This window comes from Aulonocara stuartgranti (genome assembly GCF_965226115.1).
Source record: "Aulonocara stuartgranti genome assembly, chromosome: 20".
Classification (NCBI taxonomy): Eukaryota; Metazoa; Chordata; class Actinopteri; order Cichliformes; family Cichlidae; genus Aulonocara; species Aulonocara stuartgranti.
In genome coordinates, this window is record NC_138956.1 from 13,670,099 (window position 1) to 13,688,945 (window position 18,847).

General features: G+C 43.1%; 2 protein-coding genes across 2 annotated transcripts in view; one reads left to right on the plus strand and one right to left on the minus strand.

Moving 5' to 3' along the window:
• Window positions 1–18,847, plus strand: part of LOC309697339 (uncharacterized protein) — a 281,137-nt gene that overhangs the window by 166,599 nt on the left and 95,691 nt on the right. The gene's annotated exons all lie outside the window — the stretch shown is intronic.
• LOC309697683 (uncharacterized protein) lies at window positions 16,366–17,929 on the minus strand (the record flags this gene model as incomplete). The annotated part of the gene is made up of 4 exons (XM_082519798.1): window positions 17,678–17,929; window positions 17,288–17,539; window positions 16,624–16,713; window positions 16,366–16,454 (listed from the first exon to the last, which is right to left on the minus strand). The coding sequence occupies exons 1-4, from the start codon at window positions 17,805–17,807 to the stop codon at window positions 16,366–16,368; spliced, it is 561 nt and encodes a 186-aa protein (XP_082375924.1). The 5' UTR covers window positions 17,808–17,929.

Sequence of the window (18,847 nt, forward strand, 5' to 3'; positions counted from 1 at the left end):
CCCGTGCATGGGGCTAGACGGCCAACACGTTAATGAGCTAACTGCGCTAACACACTAGTTCCCACCCATGTAATTGAGCATTGCATGGCACATCCAACATACTGTTTTACTTTAGTCCATGACTCGCTTACCTTCAGGGTCATACGTCACATGAAAACCAAAATAATTCCAAACGCCAGATCTGAATGAGGGTGGGGGAGGGTGGGGGAGGTGCCCTGCGCTCTTCCTTCTGACGATGCTGTCTGTGTTGAGCGCTCAGTGGATCTGCGCTCGACAGTGCAGCCTAGGCGGAGTAGTCGAACGCAGATTCACTGAGCGCTCAACACAGACAGCATCGTCAGAAGGAAAGTTGATAAAATAAATTACAAATGTTGTATTGTTCGATACATATGCGTACCGAACCGAAAGCACTGTATCGAATGGTTCAATATCGATACGAATATCGTTGCACCCCTAATATATATATATATATATATATATATATATACATAAAGAGAGAGAGAGAGAGAGAGAGAGAGCGAGAGGACAACTCAAAACCTTGATTTGATTTAGATGTGATCCAAAAGTACACAGAAACCATATAACAATAATTATGATTAGGTTTAGAATTAAATAGATGAATGAAATTATGATCAATGCTGAGTGGTTAGCTGTTGCAAAGCTTTTACAATAAGAGACACATTAAAATTGGTTAGCTCCTCAAGACTGACTCGCTTCAGAATCACAACTAGATATATGTTTGCAGCAAATAAAATGAAGGTTGTGTACACTGAACAAGCCAATCAGAAAGAGATGCTTGCATTATTACTACTGACTTTCTGCACATGAAAACATAAAACGGTTTTATTGTTTATTTGAAATGCAAAATTGAAATTGAATTTAAATGTGCTCTGATTGCTGACCAACATGTATATGTGTGTGTGTGTATTTCTGCATACATGTATTAAATATTTGCTGCTTTGTTCGAAATCTTTCTGATGATTAATATGGTCAGTGAAATGATGCTATAGGAGTGAAGCATGAAGCTTAACAGTCATAGCGGTAAAAATCAGTCCTGCCTGCTTACTCAAGCTGTCTGCTATGGGCTCAAAATGTGGTCATAAATATTTTGCACTTGTAAATCGGTTTTGTACTTGTAAAAAAGATTTGTATGTGTAAAAAAAATTTGTGCGTGCGTAAAAAAGATTTGTATGCGTAAAAAAGATTTGTGCGTGCGTAAAAAAGATTTGTATGCATAAAAAAGATTTGTGCGTGCGTAAAAAAGATTTGTATGTGTAAAAAAGATTTGTGTGTGGACTTAGTCAAAAAAACCCTGCAAGTTACAACTACGAATTTTGACCCTATTTTTCTTCCTTTCATCTGATTGGTGAATGTCATGTCAATCACAAATGTAACAATCCAATCAGAGAACAGATGGGTTTGGCTGTCGGAGGGGCGCTTTTTTTTAACTGCAGGTCTTTGAAGGGAATAAATGCCCTTTTACATGCCAACCCAGCGTTTTCCTTCATCACCACGAAGGAAAACAGTCTGTGGTCGTCGAGTTTGGTGATTTTTGTGTCACAGGACTATGTGTTTAATATACAGGGACTTCCACAGCCTTTTCAACAGCGCTGCGGACCGCGGGGTGGGGGCGGGCAGTGTTTTGGAAATGACAGTCTTCATTACAAAGCTTTCTTCGTTATGAATTAGCATACATGTTTTTATTGAACATTTGAAGAACTATCAAAAAAAACAGAAACTCTTGTAGTTCACATAAAGTCAGAGATAAAAACGACAAGGAGCAGGTGCATCTAGTACAGGTAGAGCTGCTGCAAAAACCCACAGAGCCCAGCAGCCAGCAACAAATTCTGGATCCTTTGCTTTTAGTTAGCAGTTAGCATTAGCAGCACATCCTGCGTCCGATGTGAAAGGACTTTTATGCTGCTCGCTGTGACTCACAGCAATGGTCCCGGGTCAGCCCTGGCGTTGTGTTAAACTAATCCTAAAGTAATAATGTATTTCTAACCACTGATATACCACAACTTTATCCTTTCAACAGCTGCTGAAAGTAAGGGGACCTAACTGCTATCGGATATTTATATAGAGATTACCCTTCAAGAACCTGCAGTTCAAAAAAGTGCCCCTCCAACAGCCAAACCCATCTGTTCTCTGATTGGATTGTTACATTTGTGATTGACATGACATTCACCAATCAGATGTAAGGAAGAAAAATAGGGTCAAAATTCGTAGTTGTAACTTGCAGGGTTTTTTTGGCTAAGTCCACACACAAATCTTTTTTACACATACAAATCTTTTTTACACATACAAATCTCTTTTATGCACGCACAAATTTTTTTTACACATACAAATCTTTTTTACGCACGCACAAATCTTTTTTATGCACGCACAAATCTTTTTTACACATACAAATCTTTTTTACGCACGCACAAATTTTTTTTACACATACAAATCTTTTTTACAAGTACAAAACCGATTTACAAATACAAAATATTTATGACCACATTTTGAGCCCATAGTCTGCTGCTAATCTTAGTACATCACCTTTGCAATTTATTTTAATAATCTGATTCAAAACTTTTGCGCTGTGAAAGGGACACTCCAAATCCAACAATTGGTACATGTCCCACAACCAGTCGTCCAACCTGCAGTACATATTTATTTAATTATAGGTGGATAAACTCCATGTGCTGACAGATGATAGAGAATTAGGAGTTATTACTGTTCAACCTGGTCTTAATGAGTCAATATAAACAGTGCTCCCTGCCCACTCAGAATATGATATTTTTCAATTATGCAATCAGGACATTATTAGCAGCTGATACCCATTTTATACATTTTCTATATTGTTTCTTGGAATTTTCCAATCAAAGCTTCATCATCATCATATGACCCCTCAACTTGAATGTAGGGAGTAAACCACGCAAAACTTATAAGAAACTGCAGGAATCCTGATCATGAATAAATAAATAAACACTTTAATAACATGATTTATAAAAATATATTACGTAGATGTTTTAACAACAGTTTTTACTAAAGATCTATAGATTGCATCATTTTAAAATATAGAAAATTGCCCACTGTGAACCACAGAAAGCCAACGACTTCCATCCTTGGCTCAAATGTCCTCTCTGTGATTTTAAACACATGTAAACAGCATTTCAGGAATAATTGAAAACCCCCATCTCTGCCTGTCTATGAAGCGTTCTGAGTGAATGGTATTGATGTGTTTTTTCCTTAATAAAATTAATCACCAAAGATTGTTAGAGTTTTAATTTTACATTACTGTTAAAATCCCATTTTTAAAAGTATTCAGTCAAAAATTGTTAATATATATCTAAACTTTGTGACAACATATAAAATTTATAACAGAGGGTAATTTAAAAATATGTAGAAGAAAGCAGTTTCTACTTGATGGAATCACCTGACAAGTTTATTTAGGTCTGGAGCCTATCCCAGCTAACATAGGGCGAGAGGCAGGGTACACCCTGGACAGGTCGCCAGTCTGCTGCAGGGCTGACACTTAGAGACAGACAGCTGTTTGCACTCCCACTTACGGGCAATTTAGAATGACCAGTTAACCTAACCCCACTAACTGTATGATCTTTGGACTATAGGAAGCCAGAGTACCAGGGAGATGCCACAGGAGAACATGCTAACTCCACACAGAAAGGCCCTGGCAAAGTGGTGGGATCAAACTCAAGACCTTCTTGCCGTGAGGCAACAGTGCTAATCACCACACCACCTAAGAGTTTCAAGCAGAGTTTGAAAAAAAATTCCTCTACAAGGACAGGACTGAAATTATTTAAAAAGCAGCCAAAGTCCAAAGAAAAACTTTGAAATACTTTCATAAAGTCAAGAGAGTACTTAGAGAAAGACTGTTCGAAATGTAAGAGTTTCAAAAAATCTAAAAAATAAATCAAAATATCAGGTTGCAATCTGAAGGACATGCTCATAATTCAGAGGTATGAAGAAATAACAGCCTAGCAAACAATAGGCCTAATAAAAGTTAGTTCTACCAGAGTTAGAAATAACTGAAACAGCCAATCAGATTTTTTTGCATCCAAGTCTGTGATTGGTTGGTTTTGTGGCACAAATATAATGGTGTACATAACAAAACTTGCACCTGCAAGTTTTTTTTACGTGCGGTCAGAATAGTGGCACAAAATAACGCCATAGTTATTGTGACTCAGATATGACGGACCAATGACTTACAAGGCCACAAAATCTTTTGACTTACCTGAAGTTGTTTTTATAGGCACTCACTAAACTATTTTCCAGAAACTGGAGAGCATTACCTTTCAAATACTGTATGGATAAATCTTCAGTGAAAATAGAGGAGACAATAATAGTGTAAATGGCTATAATGAAGTTGAAACTCATGTTAATTTTCTTTTCTCAGCTACTCTCTTTAGGGATCTCCACAGCAATTCATTCTTTTACCTCTATCTCACCCTATCTCTAGCATTTCAACCCTCTGCAGGTCCTCTTTCACTACATCAATTGATTATTTCTATGGTGTTCCTCTTTTCCTCCTGCCTGGCAGCTGCATCTGCAGCATCCTTTGACCAGTATATCAACTATCCCTCCTATCTGGTGTCCAAACCAACCTTTCCTCTGTAACATTGCGTCCAAACTTAGCTGTCCCTCTGGTACATACATACATACATACATACATACATACATACATACATACATACATAAATATACATATTACAGGGAGCTGAAACTTGAATATATTGAATGAAAAGTCAAATATACAGAATGAAAGTCTGAATATATAGAATGAACCTTAAATATATTTACTTCACTCACACCTCACTTACTTGTTAGTTCTTGGTTTTAAAACTACATTTTTGAGTTTAAGAAATTAAAAGGAAATTAAGTTTTCATTCCACATAGTCTTCCTTTAGGACGACTAACGGTCAGCTACAGGTTCACTACATTTAGTCTTCTAAGATGCAACAGTACCTAAATTTCGTCATCTGTAGTACAATACTGAGCCTTATTACTAGTAGTAGTTTATAGAGTGCAGGCATTTTCAATAGAATTATTTTCTAAATGGCATTTCATAGACAGATAGATGGATAAATAGTTTGAGAAGTTCTGCAGATTTTCAGAAATGTAAAACTGGGTCACCGTTAGAATCTCTGGTCTACAGCCAGTCCTCAAGTTACAAATGTTTTAAGGCCATGCTTCAAGTCCACAGGTGGATACGAGTTTGCACTTTTCAAAGTGATTTCGGGTGTTGATTTCAGTGCTGCCTAACCTGGTGACCGCTGTTAACATTCTGATCAAGCATAAAAAGGTTATCAGATATTGACCATCCAGCGAGCTGACATTTCCTGGGCAAAGCCCTGCAGTGCGTGACTGTGTTTGAAAGACCAGCAGCATATTTATTAGAAACATTCCATATTTAAAGTGAGATGGGCTCATGCGGAGTGAAGGTCGCGGCTTATTTTCAAGTCTCACAGTCATTCCACTTTTGTATTTAACCCAAAATTATTTCAGCCTATGGGCTGCTTTGTTTCCGATGCAGTTTTATTCTCTGCCTTCGAAACGGGCACAATAGGTTGAGCTCATTTTAAAAGCCTTGACTTTGAAAAGCTTGCAAACGCAGAGGTGTTCAAAGGGTCCTTTTGCTGTTGCCAGGCAACAAAATATAGTTAGCTGCTGCCAATCAAAAGTGAGGAATCAAATAAAGTAATGTAATTAGCTAACTTAAGAACAAAAGAAGAAACTTAGTATCTATTTCAGTCACTGCCTCACGCTCTTTAATTTATCAGCTTGTTCTCTCGCACTGAAACGGCATAAGTAGGAACAACCACAGAAAACCTTTGCTTGCCTTTATTTAACAGAGCATTAGGCCTGCTTGTCTGCTAGTTGCGTCTGATTGGACAATACGTTTATAAAAAAAATAGCAGAGCAGGGTCATTTTCTTCTTGGAGCCCGTCAAAGCGTGGTCATTTTCAACTTTGAGTGCAGGTGCTTCCTCAATAAAAGCAGGGAGGCACAAGTGGATAAATGAGAGGCGCCTGGAGCAAAAAAGCAGAATGTGAAGTGCTTCAGACCCATTCAAAACAACTACAAAACACCCCCTGTTGCTAGAAATGCATCACATATGATTACAGCCCCAAGGTACAACATCCCAAATCAAACTTAATTTTCCACAAGAGAACATTTAGATCATTACACTACGAAAAGAGTGACCCTTGATTTAGGGAAATTCATGTCATCAAAGTGTTCTGGATGTGCACACTATAAAAGTGAAAGGCTTCATTAAGAGGAACGACTACAAAAGGAAAAGGAGATGGGTTGAGGACGGGTTTCCACAACCAATCACAGCACGCTGCTTGTTTTATAATTCTGTTCTATCCTGCTATTACGGTCTTTTTATGGAGAGGTGGGAAGTAAAATTGCACTTAAGTACAATTTTCAGTTATTTACTTAAAAATTTTATTCCTTTTATTCCTAACTACTTTTTACTTTTACTCCCTGAACAAATATCAGTAATTTTGGCTTCTTAAGTTTTCAAAACAGATTTGTTACCTCTGTTTTAACGCATTTGAGTGGAGTTATTATTTTGTCACAGTTTTTTTTTTAAATTAAATGCAGTGTTTTAGATCAACAAACATCAGCAAACATACACACTGTTTGTGTGCAGTTTATCTCACAGTGTCTGGGAGCTGAGTACAATTAGAATTTTAAAAAGTTAGACTAAAGTTTGTACAGGGAGTGCAGAATTATTAGGCAAATGAGTATTTTGTCCACATCATCCTCTTCATGCATGTTGTCTTACTCTGTATCTGTATCTGTATCTGTATCTTTATTTATTTCAGACATAATAAAACAAACAAAAAAAACCAATATATACTCGTCTACATGTATTTTCATTTACGAATATGAATATATGTGTAGATATACACACACACATGTATTTGTACAGACAAACAAGAAAAATATAATAAAATAAAACACATTCGTCTAACATGAGATAACAGTTGTCTGGTCTGAAAAGGAGTAGGAAGAAGTATGCACATACTTATTAACTCCTACCCCTGCTCAACATCTTATTAATCCCACATATTTACCTAATTCTCCTCATCACATATTCCACACAATACACAAGAAAACTTATATCAACAAGGCTGGCACGATATTTATAATTTAAATACGAGTTGACATATTTATACATACAATGGGTGATTGTCTTTTTCAATATCATATCCTTCCAAGAGTAATTTTTGAAGTGTCTTTATGAACTTGCCAATTCCTGAGCATTGCTGTAATTCTGCAGTAAAGCTATTCCACAGTTTTACTCCATAAATAGTTACGCAAAAGGTTTTAACATTTGACCGTGCTTTAAGAATCTTCAGATTCAATTTACCCCTTAGTTCATAGTCTCCTTCTCTGTCATAGAACATCCTCTGTATATTTCTTGGTAACATATTGTATCTAGCTTTATACATAATTTTTGCCGTTTTGTATTTTATAAGATCCATAAACTTCAATATTTTTAATTTCAAAAACATGGCGTTAGTATGGTCTCTATATCCAGCTTTACTAATTATCCTGATTGCTTTACTAATTATCCTGATTGCTTTTTTTTTAATTTTACATATTGGTTGAAGTGAAGTTTTATATGTGTTTCCCCAAATTTCCGCACAGTATTCCAAATATGGCAATATAAGTGAACAGTAAAGTACCCGGAGTGATTTGGAAGGCAAAAAATATTTAACTTTAGTCAGTATGGAGACACTTCTTGACAGTTTAGCTTGTACATACTTTATATGAGGTTTCCAGCAGATTTTGTTATCTATTATCACACCCAGAAATTTTGTATCCGAAACTTGCTCTAATTCGACATTATTTACTAATAACTTTGCTTCGGCATCTTTTTTATAATTTCCAAATAACATAAATGTCGTTTTTTCCAAATTTAATGATAACTTATTTCTATCAAACCATGTTTTCAGTTTAATCATTTCTTGTGTGACAATTTCCAAAAGCTGCTGTAAGTTCTCTCCAGCACAAAAAATATTTGTATCATCTGCAAATAGAATAAACTGTAATATATCTGATGTTCTACATATATCGTTGATATAGAGGATAAACAGCTTTGGTCCCAATACTGACCCCTGCGGAACTCCACAAACAATGTCCATACACTCTGATTGATGTTCCCCAATTTTCACAAATTGTTTCCTGTCTCTCAAATAACTCTTTACCCACTCTAACACCACTCCTCTAATGCCATAATTGTCATGGTCCTGGGTCGGTGACCCAGCGCTTTTAGTTTGTTATCATTTTCTAGATGATTGTTTAAGTTCTGTGTTATTTTCGATCTGCCTCTGAGTCTGCGTCTGTATCTGTCTGTCTATGGTGTCTCCCCATCTGTTTGTGAATCTGTCTGTTTAGTTCAATGTCTTGTCTGGTTCCATGTATCTGAGTTTCCTGTTTTATTGTGAAGGTCCGTGTCATATGTGAGTGTGATCAGATTACGTTTCCCCTGTCCCGTCAGCCCAGATTCCTCCCAGCTGTGTTGCCCTCCTGTCTCTCATCCCCTGATTACTGGTGTGTGTATTTAAGCCCTGTGTGTTCTCCTGCCTGTTGCCGGTTCGTCTGTGTTCCTCCGTGTCAGTCTGTGTAACTCCGTGTCAGTCTGTTACCCTGTGTTCCACGGTGTCCTGTTCCTCGTCTGCGTCTCTCTGCTATTCATCATCCGTTGTCATATGCTCCCAGGTCTGTTATTTTTAGTTCTCCCAGTTTAGGTGTCTTTAGTTGTTTGTTATGCCCCACTGTTTGTTTGCCACTACACCTCTGTAAATAAAACCACCGGTATCTCATCCACTGCCTGCATCTTGGGTCCTCCTTCTAAATCCACACGGCTCGCCTCGGCAGCCGTGACAGTACGAACCGGCCACTATGGACCCAGCAGCATTCAACCCGCCCAAGGAGCTCCGGGAGGACATTGTTTACTCTGTGGACAAATTAATCAACGCGTGGCTGGAGCACGAGGGGAGAGAGTTTCGCCAAGCCGTGGCTAATCGGCTACAGCGCTTGGTTTCTGGTCTCCCCTGGCTGCTCAGCTCACTTCACCCGCTCGCACAGAATTTCATTCTGAATGGACTCCGTCTTCACCCCCCGGCTGCTACCACCCACCCTGCAGCTCATGCTTCACTGCCCAGTCCGACAGAGGATGTTCTGCCCGGCCCGTCAACCCAGCCTTCGAGGGGGAAACGGCGCTCACACTGCCGACGCTCCTCGCCACAGTCGGACCTGGGGATTTCCGAGCAGCCAGCTGTGGTGAGTGGACAGGACAGTATTATTGGTCTGAACTGTGGGACCGTTTACTCAGGGGTGATGTTCTGTACGGCACAGGACAAAAACTGTTTATCGCCAGAAGCTCAGTTAGCCGCCCGGCCAGAAGCTCAGTTAGCCGCCCGGCCAGAAGCTCAGTTAGCCGCCCGGCCAGAAGCTCAGTTAGCCGCCCGGCCAGAAGCCCAGTCGCCACCTCCGCCACAATCAGCCTCACAATCCATAGGTCAATTACAGTCACAGCCAGACTTATTACAAACCCTGTTACAATCCATGGCCCAGTCAGTAGCCCGGTTAGCAGAAGAATCATTAGCTTTATCCTCAGTTCAGCCTCCTGTTCAGCAGTCACCAGCCCTGCATCCTGTGTCAGTTGCTCCACCACCTGTTCAGCCATCACCTTCACCTACTCCTCCTGTACAGCAAGCCATGTCAGTCCAACCCATAACGGACAGTTCAACAACTCCGTACTCTAAGCAGAGAGACAAACCCAAGAACAATGTCAACATTCCTCAAAGGCTGGCCAGTTCTGAGACTGAGATGCACTCCAGGGCCTCCCCAGAGGCTGGGTTTCAGCCCCCATCAGACTCTGGACCCCTGGAGTTTAAGAAGCCAGCTGAGGACTGCACCCAGCTGCCGCTGCCTGAGCAGGGTCAATGCTCTGCGCAGCTGCAGGCCGCTATGTGTTTGCCAGAGGCCCGTGTGCCTGCTGGTCCTGTTCTGTCCCTGCCAGAGGCCCGTGTGCCTGCTGGTTCTGTTGCCTTCCTGCCAGAGGCCCGTGTGCCTGCTGGTTCTGTTGTGTTCCTGCCAGAGGTCTCCGCACCTGCTGGTTCTGTTCTGTGTGTGCCAGGGGCTCCAGTGCCCACTGGTTCTGAGACTGTTTTTGCTGGGGGGCCCGAGGAGCCCGTCCAGCCTTCTGCCTCGTCAGCTGGGAGGCCCGAGGAGCCCGTCCAGCCATCTGCCTCGTCAGCTGGGGGGCCCGAGGAGCCCGTCCAGCCACCAGCTGCAGTCTCATCACCAGCTGCAGTCTCATCACCAGCTGCAGTCTCATCACCCTCGCCTGCTGCAGTCTCATCACCCTCGCCTGCTGCAGTCTCATCATCCTCGCTTGCTGCGGCCTCAGAGTCTTCGGCCTCGCCTGGTCCGGTTCCAGCATCCTCATCAGCATCGCCTGGTCCGGCTTCTGCTTCAAACTAAAAACTACTTCCAAAACATTCAGCTTTGATATTAATGAGTTTTTTGGGTTCATTGAGAACATGGTTGTTGTTCAATAATAAAATTATTCCTCAAAAATACAACTTGCCTAATAATTCTGCACTCCCTGTTTTCCCATCTAGTGATATGATTTTATCATTATGTTAATTAATGTAGTACAAGGTTCAGTTAGCCTTGCACAAAAATAGAAACTTCCTCCAAAGAGCTACTTTGTTACTTTGAGTACATTTCAGAGCCGTTACATTTTTACTTTTACTTGAGTAAAGAGGTTGACTCGGTACTTCAGCTTTTACTGAAGTAATTTTTAACAGTAGTGTTTGTACTTGTAATTTGGTACAGAATGTCTGTATTTTGCCAACTCTGTTTGTACGTAACTGTGCTTTTTGTCATGGTCCAGGCAGGCTCTGAGGTTTATTGTGTTTATTTTGTCGTCCTCTCTTATGTTACAAAAAACGTTGAGTTCTAGATCTACATTCCCTTATCAACACCTGGGTATTTGAGGACTGGATGTTGAAGCAGATTTTCACCAGATCGTCTTTAGTGTGATGGTGGTAATCAGGCTCCCTGTACATAAAGATAGACAAACTTGTTCCACTTGTGTTCCTCCAAGAAAGTCCGAGTTCCCCACCATCCACTCACACCCTGTAATCTCATAGTTGTAACTTGATGGACTTACCTGTCTGCCCACTCTCCATCATGCCATTCACCTTTCTGTAAGCTCGCCTGCGCTCCAAAGGACCCCCTTAGCCTCAATCACTCAAGCCTCCAAGTAAGACTGTTAATCTTTTCCTCTACCTTTTTCCACGAGACACTTATCCATCTTGGCCTCGGCTAATTTCTCCTCTCCCACAGAGCTGCCAGTTGCATCGCTGCTGTCAGAGTCTATAAGTTTCACATGCTCCTTTCTGAGAACTTGTTGCCTTTAAATAAATCTTTTAAAACTGAAACTTTAAATGCATATAGACACTGACGGTTTCCATGCCCTCCTGTGTTTTAAATGCACTTTAGAACAGCACGCAGCAACACTACATATGAGCAGGTGGAGGGAGGTTTGGGGTTTTCACTCACCCCCGTTCTGTTAACTGTCGAGGCTGGGGGGCTGGGAGGAGGTGCTGGCCGTCAGATTGTGGTCTGGGATGCGGGGCCTCCCCGCTACTGCAGATAAGAAGACGGTTTGCTTTCCTCCACCCCAGAGAGAAGGGTTACATCTCCTGGGTCCGGGTACGGTTTGCCCCTCTGGGGGCGGGGGTACCCCGACCTAGGATATAGAGTATGTTTGGGGAGTGTGAATGTGTGTATAGTGTCTATTTGTGGCTGTCTCCATGTCGGGTGAGTGCCAAGTATTTTTTGTGTATATGGGGGTGGGAATGCACGTTTGTGTCTGCGTGCGCCTGTTCGTCTGTGTCTATATGTCAGCTTGAGTCTTACGGTGTGTTCACACCGAACGCGATGGACGCGAACAAAACGCCCCAAACGCCCCTAATTTGACACGTGCACATTCGCGCCTCAACGCGTGTCCAAGAAAAATCCATAGCGCGTCAGACGCGCGTGAACCGGAAATGTGGGAGGAAGTTGTGCCAGACGGTATCTTTGCAAGATGGCAGCTGTCGAGCTAGCGCTTGAAGAGAGAGTCTCCCTTCTCTATGTACTGTGGAGAGCAGAGCAGCGGCGTAAAAGACGTCCTCGCCGTACCTGGGTCCATCTGGTGTCCTGGTGCAGCCACAACAACCTGGTGCTGAATGCCCAGAAGACAGTGGAGATTATTGTGGACTTCAGGAAGCACACAGCTCCACTCCCCCCCATCATCCTGACTGACACCCCCATCACCTCTGTGGACTCATTCCGCTTCCTGGGTACCACCATCACCCAGGACCTGAAGTGGGAGCCCACCATCATCTCTGTCATTAAGAAAGCCCAGCAGAGGATGTACTTCCTGAGGCAGCTGAAGAAATTCAACCTGCCAACACGGACGATGATGCAATTCTACACTGCAATCATCGAGTCCATCCTCACCTCCTCCATCACCGTGTGGTACGCTGGAGCCACTATCAGGGACAAACAGAGACTGCAGCGTGTTGTGCGCTCTGCTGAGAAGGTGATTGGCTGCAGACTCCCATCTCTGCAGGACCTGTACACCTCCAGGACACTGGGGCGTGCAGCTCGGATCTCAGCTGACCCTTCTCACCCTGGACACAGTCTGTTTGACCTGCTCCCCTCAGGCAGGAGGCTCCGGTCCATCCGCACCAGAACCTCTCGCCATAAGAACAGTTTCTTCCCCTCTGCTGTTGGACACATGAACAATAACCGTATGACTGTTCCCACCACTAACACATGACCCTACGCTGTGTTCACTGCATCATTCCATGTTTGGCACTGATCACCACCTGCACTCATGTATATATCATGTATATATCTATCTATCTACTTAGCACTTTTAATTCTTATTCTTATTTTTATTTTCATGTCTATTTAAGCTTAATTTATAACAGTATGTTTGCACTAAGCACCGCAGCAATTTCCTAATGTTGTAAACCTGCTCAACATTTGGCAATAAAACCCTTTCTGATTCTGATTCTGATCAGGTCCTCCAGAGGCGTGAGCAGTTTGATGAGTTTCACCATTTGCTCCAGGAGCTGCGCCTGGATGATGGCCGATTCCAGCGATATCACCGTCTTTCCCCCGTCGGCCCCAGAATCGCCCGCCTAGACACCAATTACAGGCGCTCAATCCCACCTGCAGGTTAGTAAAAGTATTTAATACGGTAGTCCTTTATTGATACCTGTGCTAATATATGCTAAACCATCCATTTATACACTGCTAACATGGATGTGCTATGCTAACAGTGAATGCTCTCGGTGTTTACTAATAGTAAACTGTGGTACGGAGATGACTGTTTATAATATTTCCATTGATACTCAGAAGGTCTCATCAAGTCCCGATTTAATTCGATTTATGCTGTTATCAGTGTTTGCAATGATAGCATGGCTGTGGTGTCATATCAATGTATGCGCTCGGTGTTTACTGATATCAAACTGTAGCATTAGAACCACTGAGTTAACCTTTGTAGTGATACTCACTCCTTTTTATTTAGACCTGGTTTAATTCTGGGATAGTTGAATATTTGTATATAATCACCGCAGACTGTTTTAGATTATATCTAATATATATCATGTGTTACGCCCCTAATCTAGGCGGGTAGGGACGCACATAAGGTTGGAGGAGAGAGAGACAAATCCCCGGCCTGGTTCCCAAGCCAAACATCCAAACCAGTTGTGAGTAAAAAAAGTGATTTTATTTAAGGACAAGAAGCATAGCTCCAGGGTGAGCCCAGGCCAAAATAATGAACAAAACCAACTAAGTCCCACCAGAAAAGACTAACTAAACCCTAGGAAAGAAAAAAGAACAAACAAATGACAGAGCTATCCCTCGCTCCCTGACCAAGAAAACAGGAGAAAACGATTCCAAAAGAAAAGGCAGCTCACCCCTTCCGCTTCAGCCCACGAGTGCCTAAGCTCTCAGCTAATGCACTAGGAGCGGCTTTCACAATTCACACTCCCACAAATACACAAGATAAACACAGGCTGGGAAAACCAGGGTCAGGACTGCGACGGCTGTCAGGCTACTCGCTCGTTCCACACTCTCTCTCCCTGGAGCTGTCAGAGCGGCTTTTTGAATGTGGTCACCTGTTCCATGGTCCAATCAGCTGCGCACTACTCTTCATTAGGGGAGGGACCTGTAAAGAGTCTTAAACACAGTAAAGAGACACAGAACAAACAGCCCACACAGTGTTCTTATGGCCACAGCCGTAACATCATGTAATTATCCTTATAATTACAAAATGTTTTATGTAAGATTTATGTTTTGTAATTTGTAATTTTGTAATTTCAATATTATATTTTGTAACTGCAGTACACATAATACTCATTTTAAACAATTTTGTCCAGGTTCCTTGCCACCGGGGACTCCTTCAGGACCATCGCGTTCAGTTTTCGAGTTGGTGTGTCCACGGTGAACCAGATCATCCCCCAGGTAGCGACGGCCATCTGGGGCTGTCTAGTGGATGATTTCATGGCTGTGCCTTCAACTGAAGACTGGCGGTCCATCGCAGAGGGATTCCAGGAGCGCTGGAACTTCCCTCTCTGCTGTGGAGCTCTGGATGGAAAGCACGTCCAGACGAAGGCACCCCCCAACTCAGGATCCATGTTCCACAACTACAAGGGAACTTTTTCCATTGTTCTCCTTGCGGTTGTGGATGCAGAGCAACGCTTCCGCGTCATTGATGTTGGGGGGTACGGGAGGACCAGCGACGGTGGTATTCTAGCCAACTCCACCTTTGGTCAGGCTCTTCGGGCTGGGACTCTCCATCTGCCTCCTGACCAGCCTCTACCTGGTGGAGAACACCGTGGAGCCCAGCCCTATGTCTTTGTGGCTGATGAAGCGTTCCCGCTGCGGCGTGAGCTCATGAGGCCTTTGCCTGGACGCCTCCTCCCTTTAGAGAAGAGGATCTTTAACTATCGCCTTTCCAGGGCCAGGATGATAGTGGAGGGTGCCTTCGGTATCCTCTCCTCACAGTGGAGGTTGTATCGGCACGCCATGGAGCTCCGTCCTGAAATTGCGGAGAAGTGTGTGAAGGCAACTTGTGTTCTCCATAATTTTCTGCGCTGTGTGGACGAGAGAGGGGCACCTGCTGTGAGGGGTGTGGCACCTGCTGTGGTGGAGCCGTTGCAAGGCCTGGGTCGTATGGCAGCAAACAACTCCTCCAGAGAGGCTGTCCTGGTGAGGGAGAAATTCATGGCTCACTTCTCAAAGGAGGGAGCAGTGTCTTGGCAACCAAAGGAGTAGCCTGTTTGAAGTCCCAGTGACTTCCCCACAACGGCTCTTTTAAGAGCCACCCACAAACCTCTAAAGAGTGTTCCTGTCTTTTTAAAATTTTCTCAATAAATGGAGTTCTACTCCAAAATAAACTAACCTCTTTTTACTCTCTTAAGTAACTTGTCTTCACTATGTTCCTATATACAGTCTGGTACAAAAGTTTGAGCAACCTTATTAATAGTCATTATTTTCCTGTATGAATTGCTGTTACAGTAAAAAATGTCACTTGCATATATCATATAGGAGACACACACATTGATATATACTAAATATTTATTTCATTTCTCTTTTTTTGTGTTGGCAATTTATGCACCTGCTTTATTTAGTTTAAACAGTTATTGCACACTTTCTGTAAATCCAGTGAACTGCATTTCACTTCTCAAATATCACTATGTGTGTCTCCTATATGATGTATTTAACTGACAATTTTTATTGTGACAACCAATGGTTTGTACAGGAAAATAATTACTTTTCACAATGTTGCCCAAACTTTTGTATCCCACTGTATTAGTATGTTTTGTCATTAGTATAATATGAAATAAATTCTACTTGTGTCAAGTCAAGTGCCAATATTTGCTGTGTAGTAGAACAGAGACATTTGTCATTATAAATGTTTATTTGAAAAAATATATAAATTCAGTAACAAAAACATTAAACATAAATATATAAAATTTAACTATTTACAGAGAGACAGGAATAAAAAGGACCCAGCTTGGAGTGGAAGAGCCTCAGGGAGAAGGAGGAGAAAAATAAGAACATTGTTTCTGCCCTGGAGACCTGCTGCCTCATCAGAAAACTACTGATCATTAGGGTCCAATGTTTCCAAATTTAACACAGCTGTGCTGTTTTCAAAAACGAATTTATAAATTTGAAATTTCACGAATTCTCGTGTTTGAGGCGGCATGCTCTCCAGAGCAGGAACAAGGCTGAGGAGAAAATATTCTGTTGGAGACGGGCGTGGCCTCTTTAGGGACTCCAGGATGGCCAGCTCCACCGCCGATGGACCGTCCTGGGACCCGTCCTCGCCCGCCTTTGAGCTGTCCTCCTCTGTGGGCCTGTAAAACACAGCACAAAACAACATAAAGTAATGAGAAGGCTGCTACTAGATTTCATTTTCAAAATTGAAAAAAACAGGATATGAACAGATTGGTTGTAGATATTTAGTAAAGGTGATCACAAGGGGATTCAAGCAAGTAAAAAGCTAGCGGTGCTTGATGTTCATACCTGTGGGTGCAGCAGCAGGAGTGGAGGGACCAGGGACTGGGGAGCCAGGAGAAGCAACAGGGGAGGACTCTGCTGCATGATTACTTGACTCTATCAAGACAATATTAAATGTTAACAGGTTGAAGACAATAGTCATAGAGAATATTATATTATTATATACTTATATACTTATTATTATATACAGTGGTCTCTCATTTATTGCAGCACATGAACAGTAGTCACAGTTCTCACAAGTTGATTCTCAAAGTGCAAACCTTTGTCGATTTTAAAACGTAAAAGTATTATGCCGAGCTTTTTCGCCGTCTGCGGCGCCACTTTTGTGCACCTTTTTTTCTCCCGGTGCAGGTGTCTTTTTCTTAATTAGGGTCATAGTTAAGAGTGTTTTTGTGCTGTTTTTTATCTATTGGACGTGATGGTTATCAAAACATGATAAGTTTGGCAAGCGCAGGAGACACGACACGGAGGAGATTTGTCATTTGGGCTGCAGAATGCAATGCGCATTGTTGAAAGCTGTACGGTGCAATAAAAGAAGAATCAGCGAAAAGGCGAGGCAGTGACGGATGAACAGCGGGACTACTGTATACTGTTTATTAATAAACAAAATATATTCCTGTATGACAACATGCATAAATTAACTGCCTACATTAATTCATTTTAAACATACCTTCTGACTGACACTCCCCTGCTGCCTCTTCGGGCTGTCCCTGGTCCTCGGGGGAGAAGTTCTCCACGGTCCGCACCATATTGCCGCTTGTCTCCCGCGGGGTGATGAAGGGGTCCAGAAACCCCATGACCGCGAAGAACTTCCATCTCTTCCCCAATCCTGCTGCAGACCCACTCCTCTTCTCTTTCTCTGTCCTCTTCTCCTTATTATATGTGTCCCTGAGGCTCTTCCACTTTCTCCTGCAGATGTCCTCTGAATAAACGCATTATCTTGTTAGCGGAAAGGTATTTGTACATCAGTGGGAAAATCGCGGGACAGTAGGCGGGCTTGCTAGCTTTTGCGCGGCTTCATCGGGTCAGTCTGAAAATTAAAAAGAAGGAATGAACTTACCAGGTTGCCCGATCTCCTCACTTATGTGTCTCCAAGCTAGGTCCTTTTTATTCCTGTCTCGGTAGAAGTAGCAGCTAGCATCATATAGCTCAGGGTGATTAGCCACGGCACTGATGAGCTTTTCCTCCATACTGAATGAAGAATGAAGGGCTTTGGCTGGATCTGCCCCTTTGACCTAGGTCAGAGCCACGTCACCAGGCTCCTGATTGGTTGTCGCGGCGCGATTTGACGCTGGAGTTCAGATTTTTCCAACTTGAGCGGTAGACGCGATGCACAAAATACAACACAAAAACTCACGCGCGTGGTTTTTTTCGCGAGTCAAACGCTCCAAACGCGCTAGACTGATGCGAGTTTCAGGCGTTTTGGCGACGCAAATCTGCTTCCGAATTTTCGCGGGAGCCGCAATCGCGGGTCATCGCGCTTTTCCATTAACTTTACATGTAAACCTGACGCTCTATTCGCGTCCATTGCGTTCGGTGTGAACACACCGTTAGACTCCACCTCTCTGGGAACATCTCAGGCTCTCTGAGGTATGGAGGCCTATCTCCCCTCACCACACTTGCTGCCGTTGGCTGATGCTCTCAGACGTTGGTGTGTTGGTGGTTCTTGGTGTCTGGGGCTGGGTGCTCATGTATGTACCGACTCACTCCTGGTGGCCGATTGGCAGGGCCAGGCGCCTGTGGCCCGGCTGGGCCCCTCCCGGGGGGTGGGGTGCCCTCAAGCCTCTGGCCTCTGGGCCTGAGGCTCGGTCCTCTCTGGCACAGCTGGCTGCCGGCAGAGCCCGCGGGCACGTCACTGCAACCCCCTCTGGCCTCTGCTCTGTGGTTGCTGGGTGACCTCTCGTTTGGGGCTCTCCTCAGCTCTTCCCAGGAGGGTGGCACGGTTGCCCCCCTGGTGGTCCTCCTTGAGTCCTCGTATTCTGGGGCCTCTGGATGTCTGGGGCCTGGATCTCCTTCATACCTGCTTCATGGGCTATGGCTCCCCACACTCCCTAGCAGATCGTTAAATGGAGAAACTTTTGAATACAAGCGTGCTGATGCAAACAGGTGTACACAGACACAAACTACACCTTTCTTGGCTGCTACCTCAAAGCACATTGTGCGCTGTCGATCTTGCGTGCTGCACAATAACATGTAATATTTAGTAGCTACTCCTATCTACTGTTAGCTA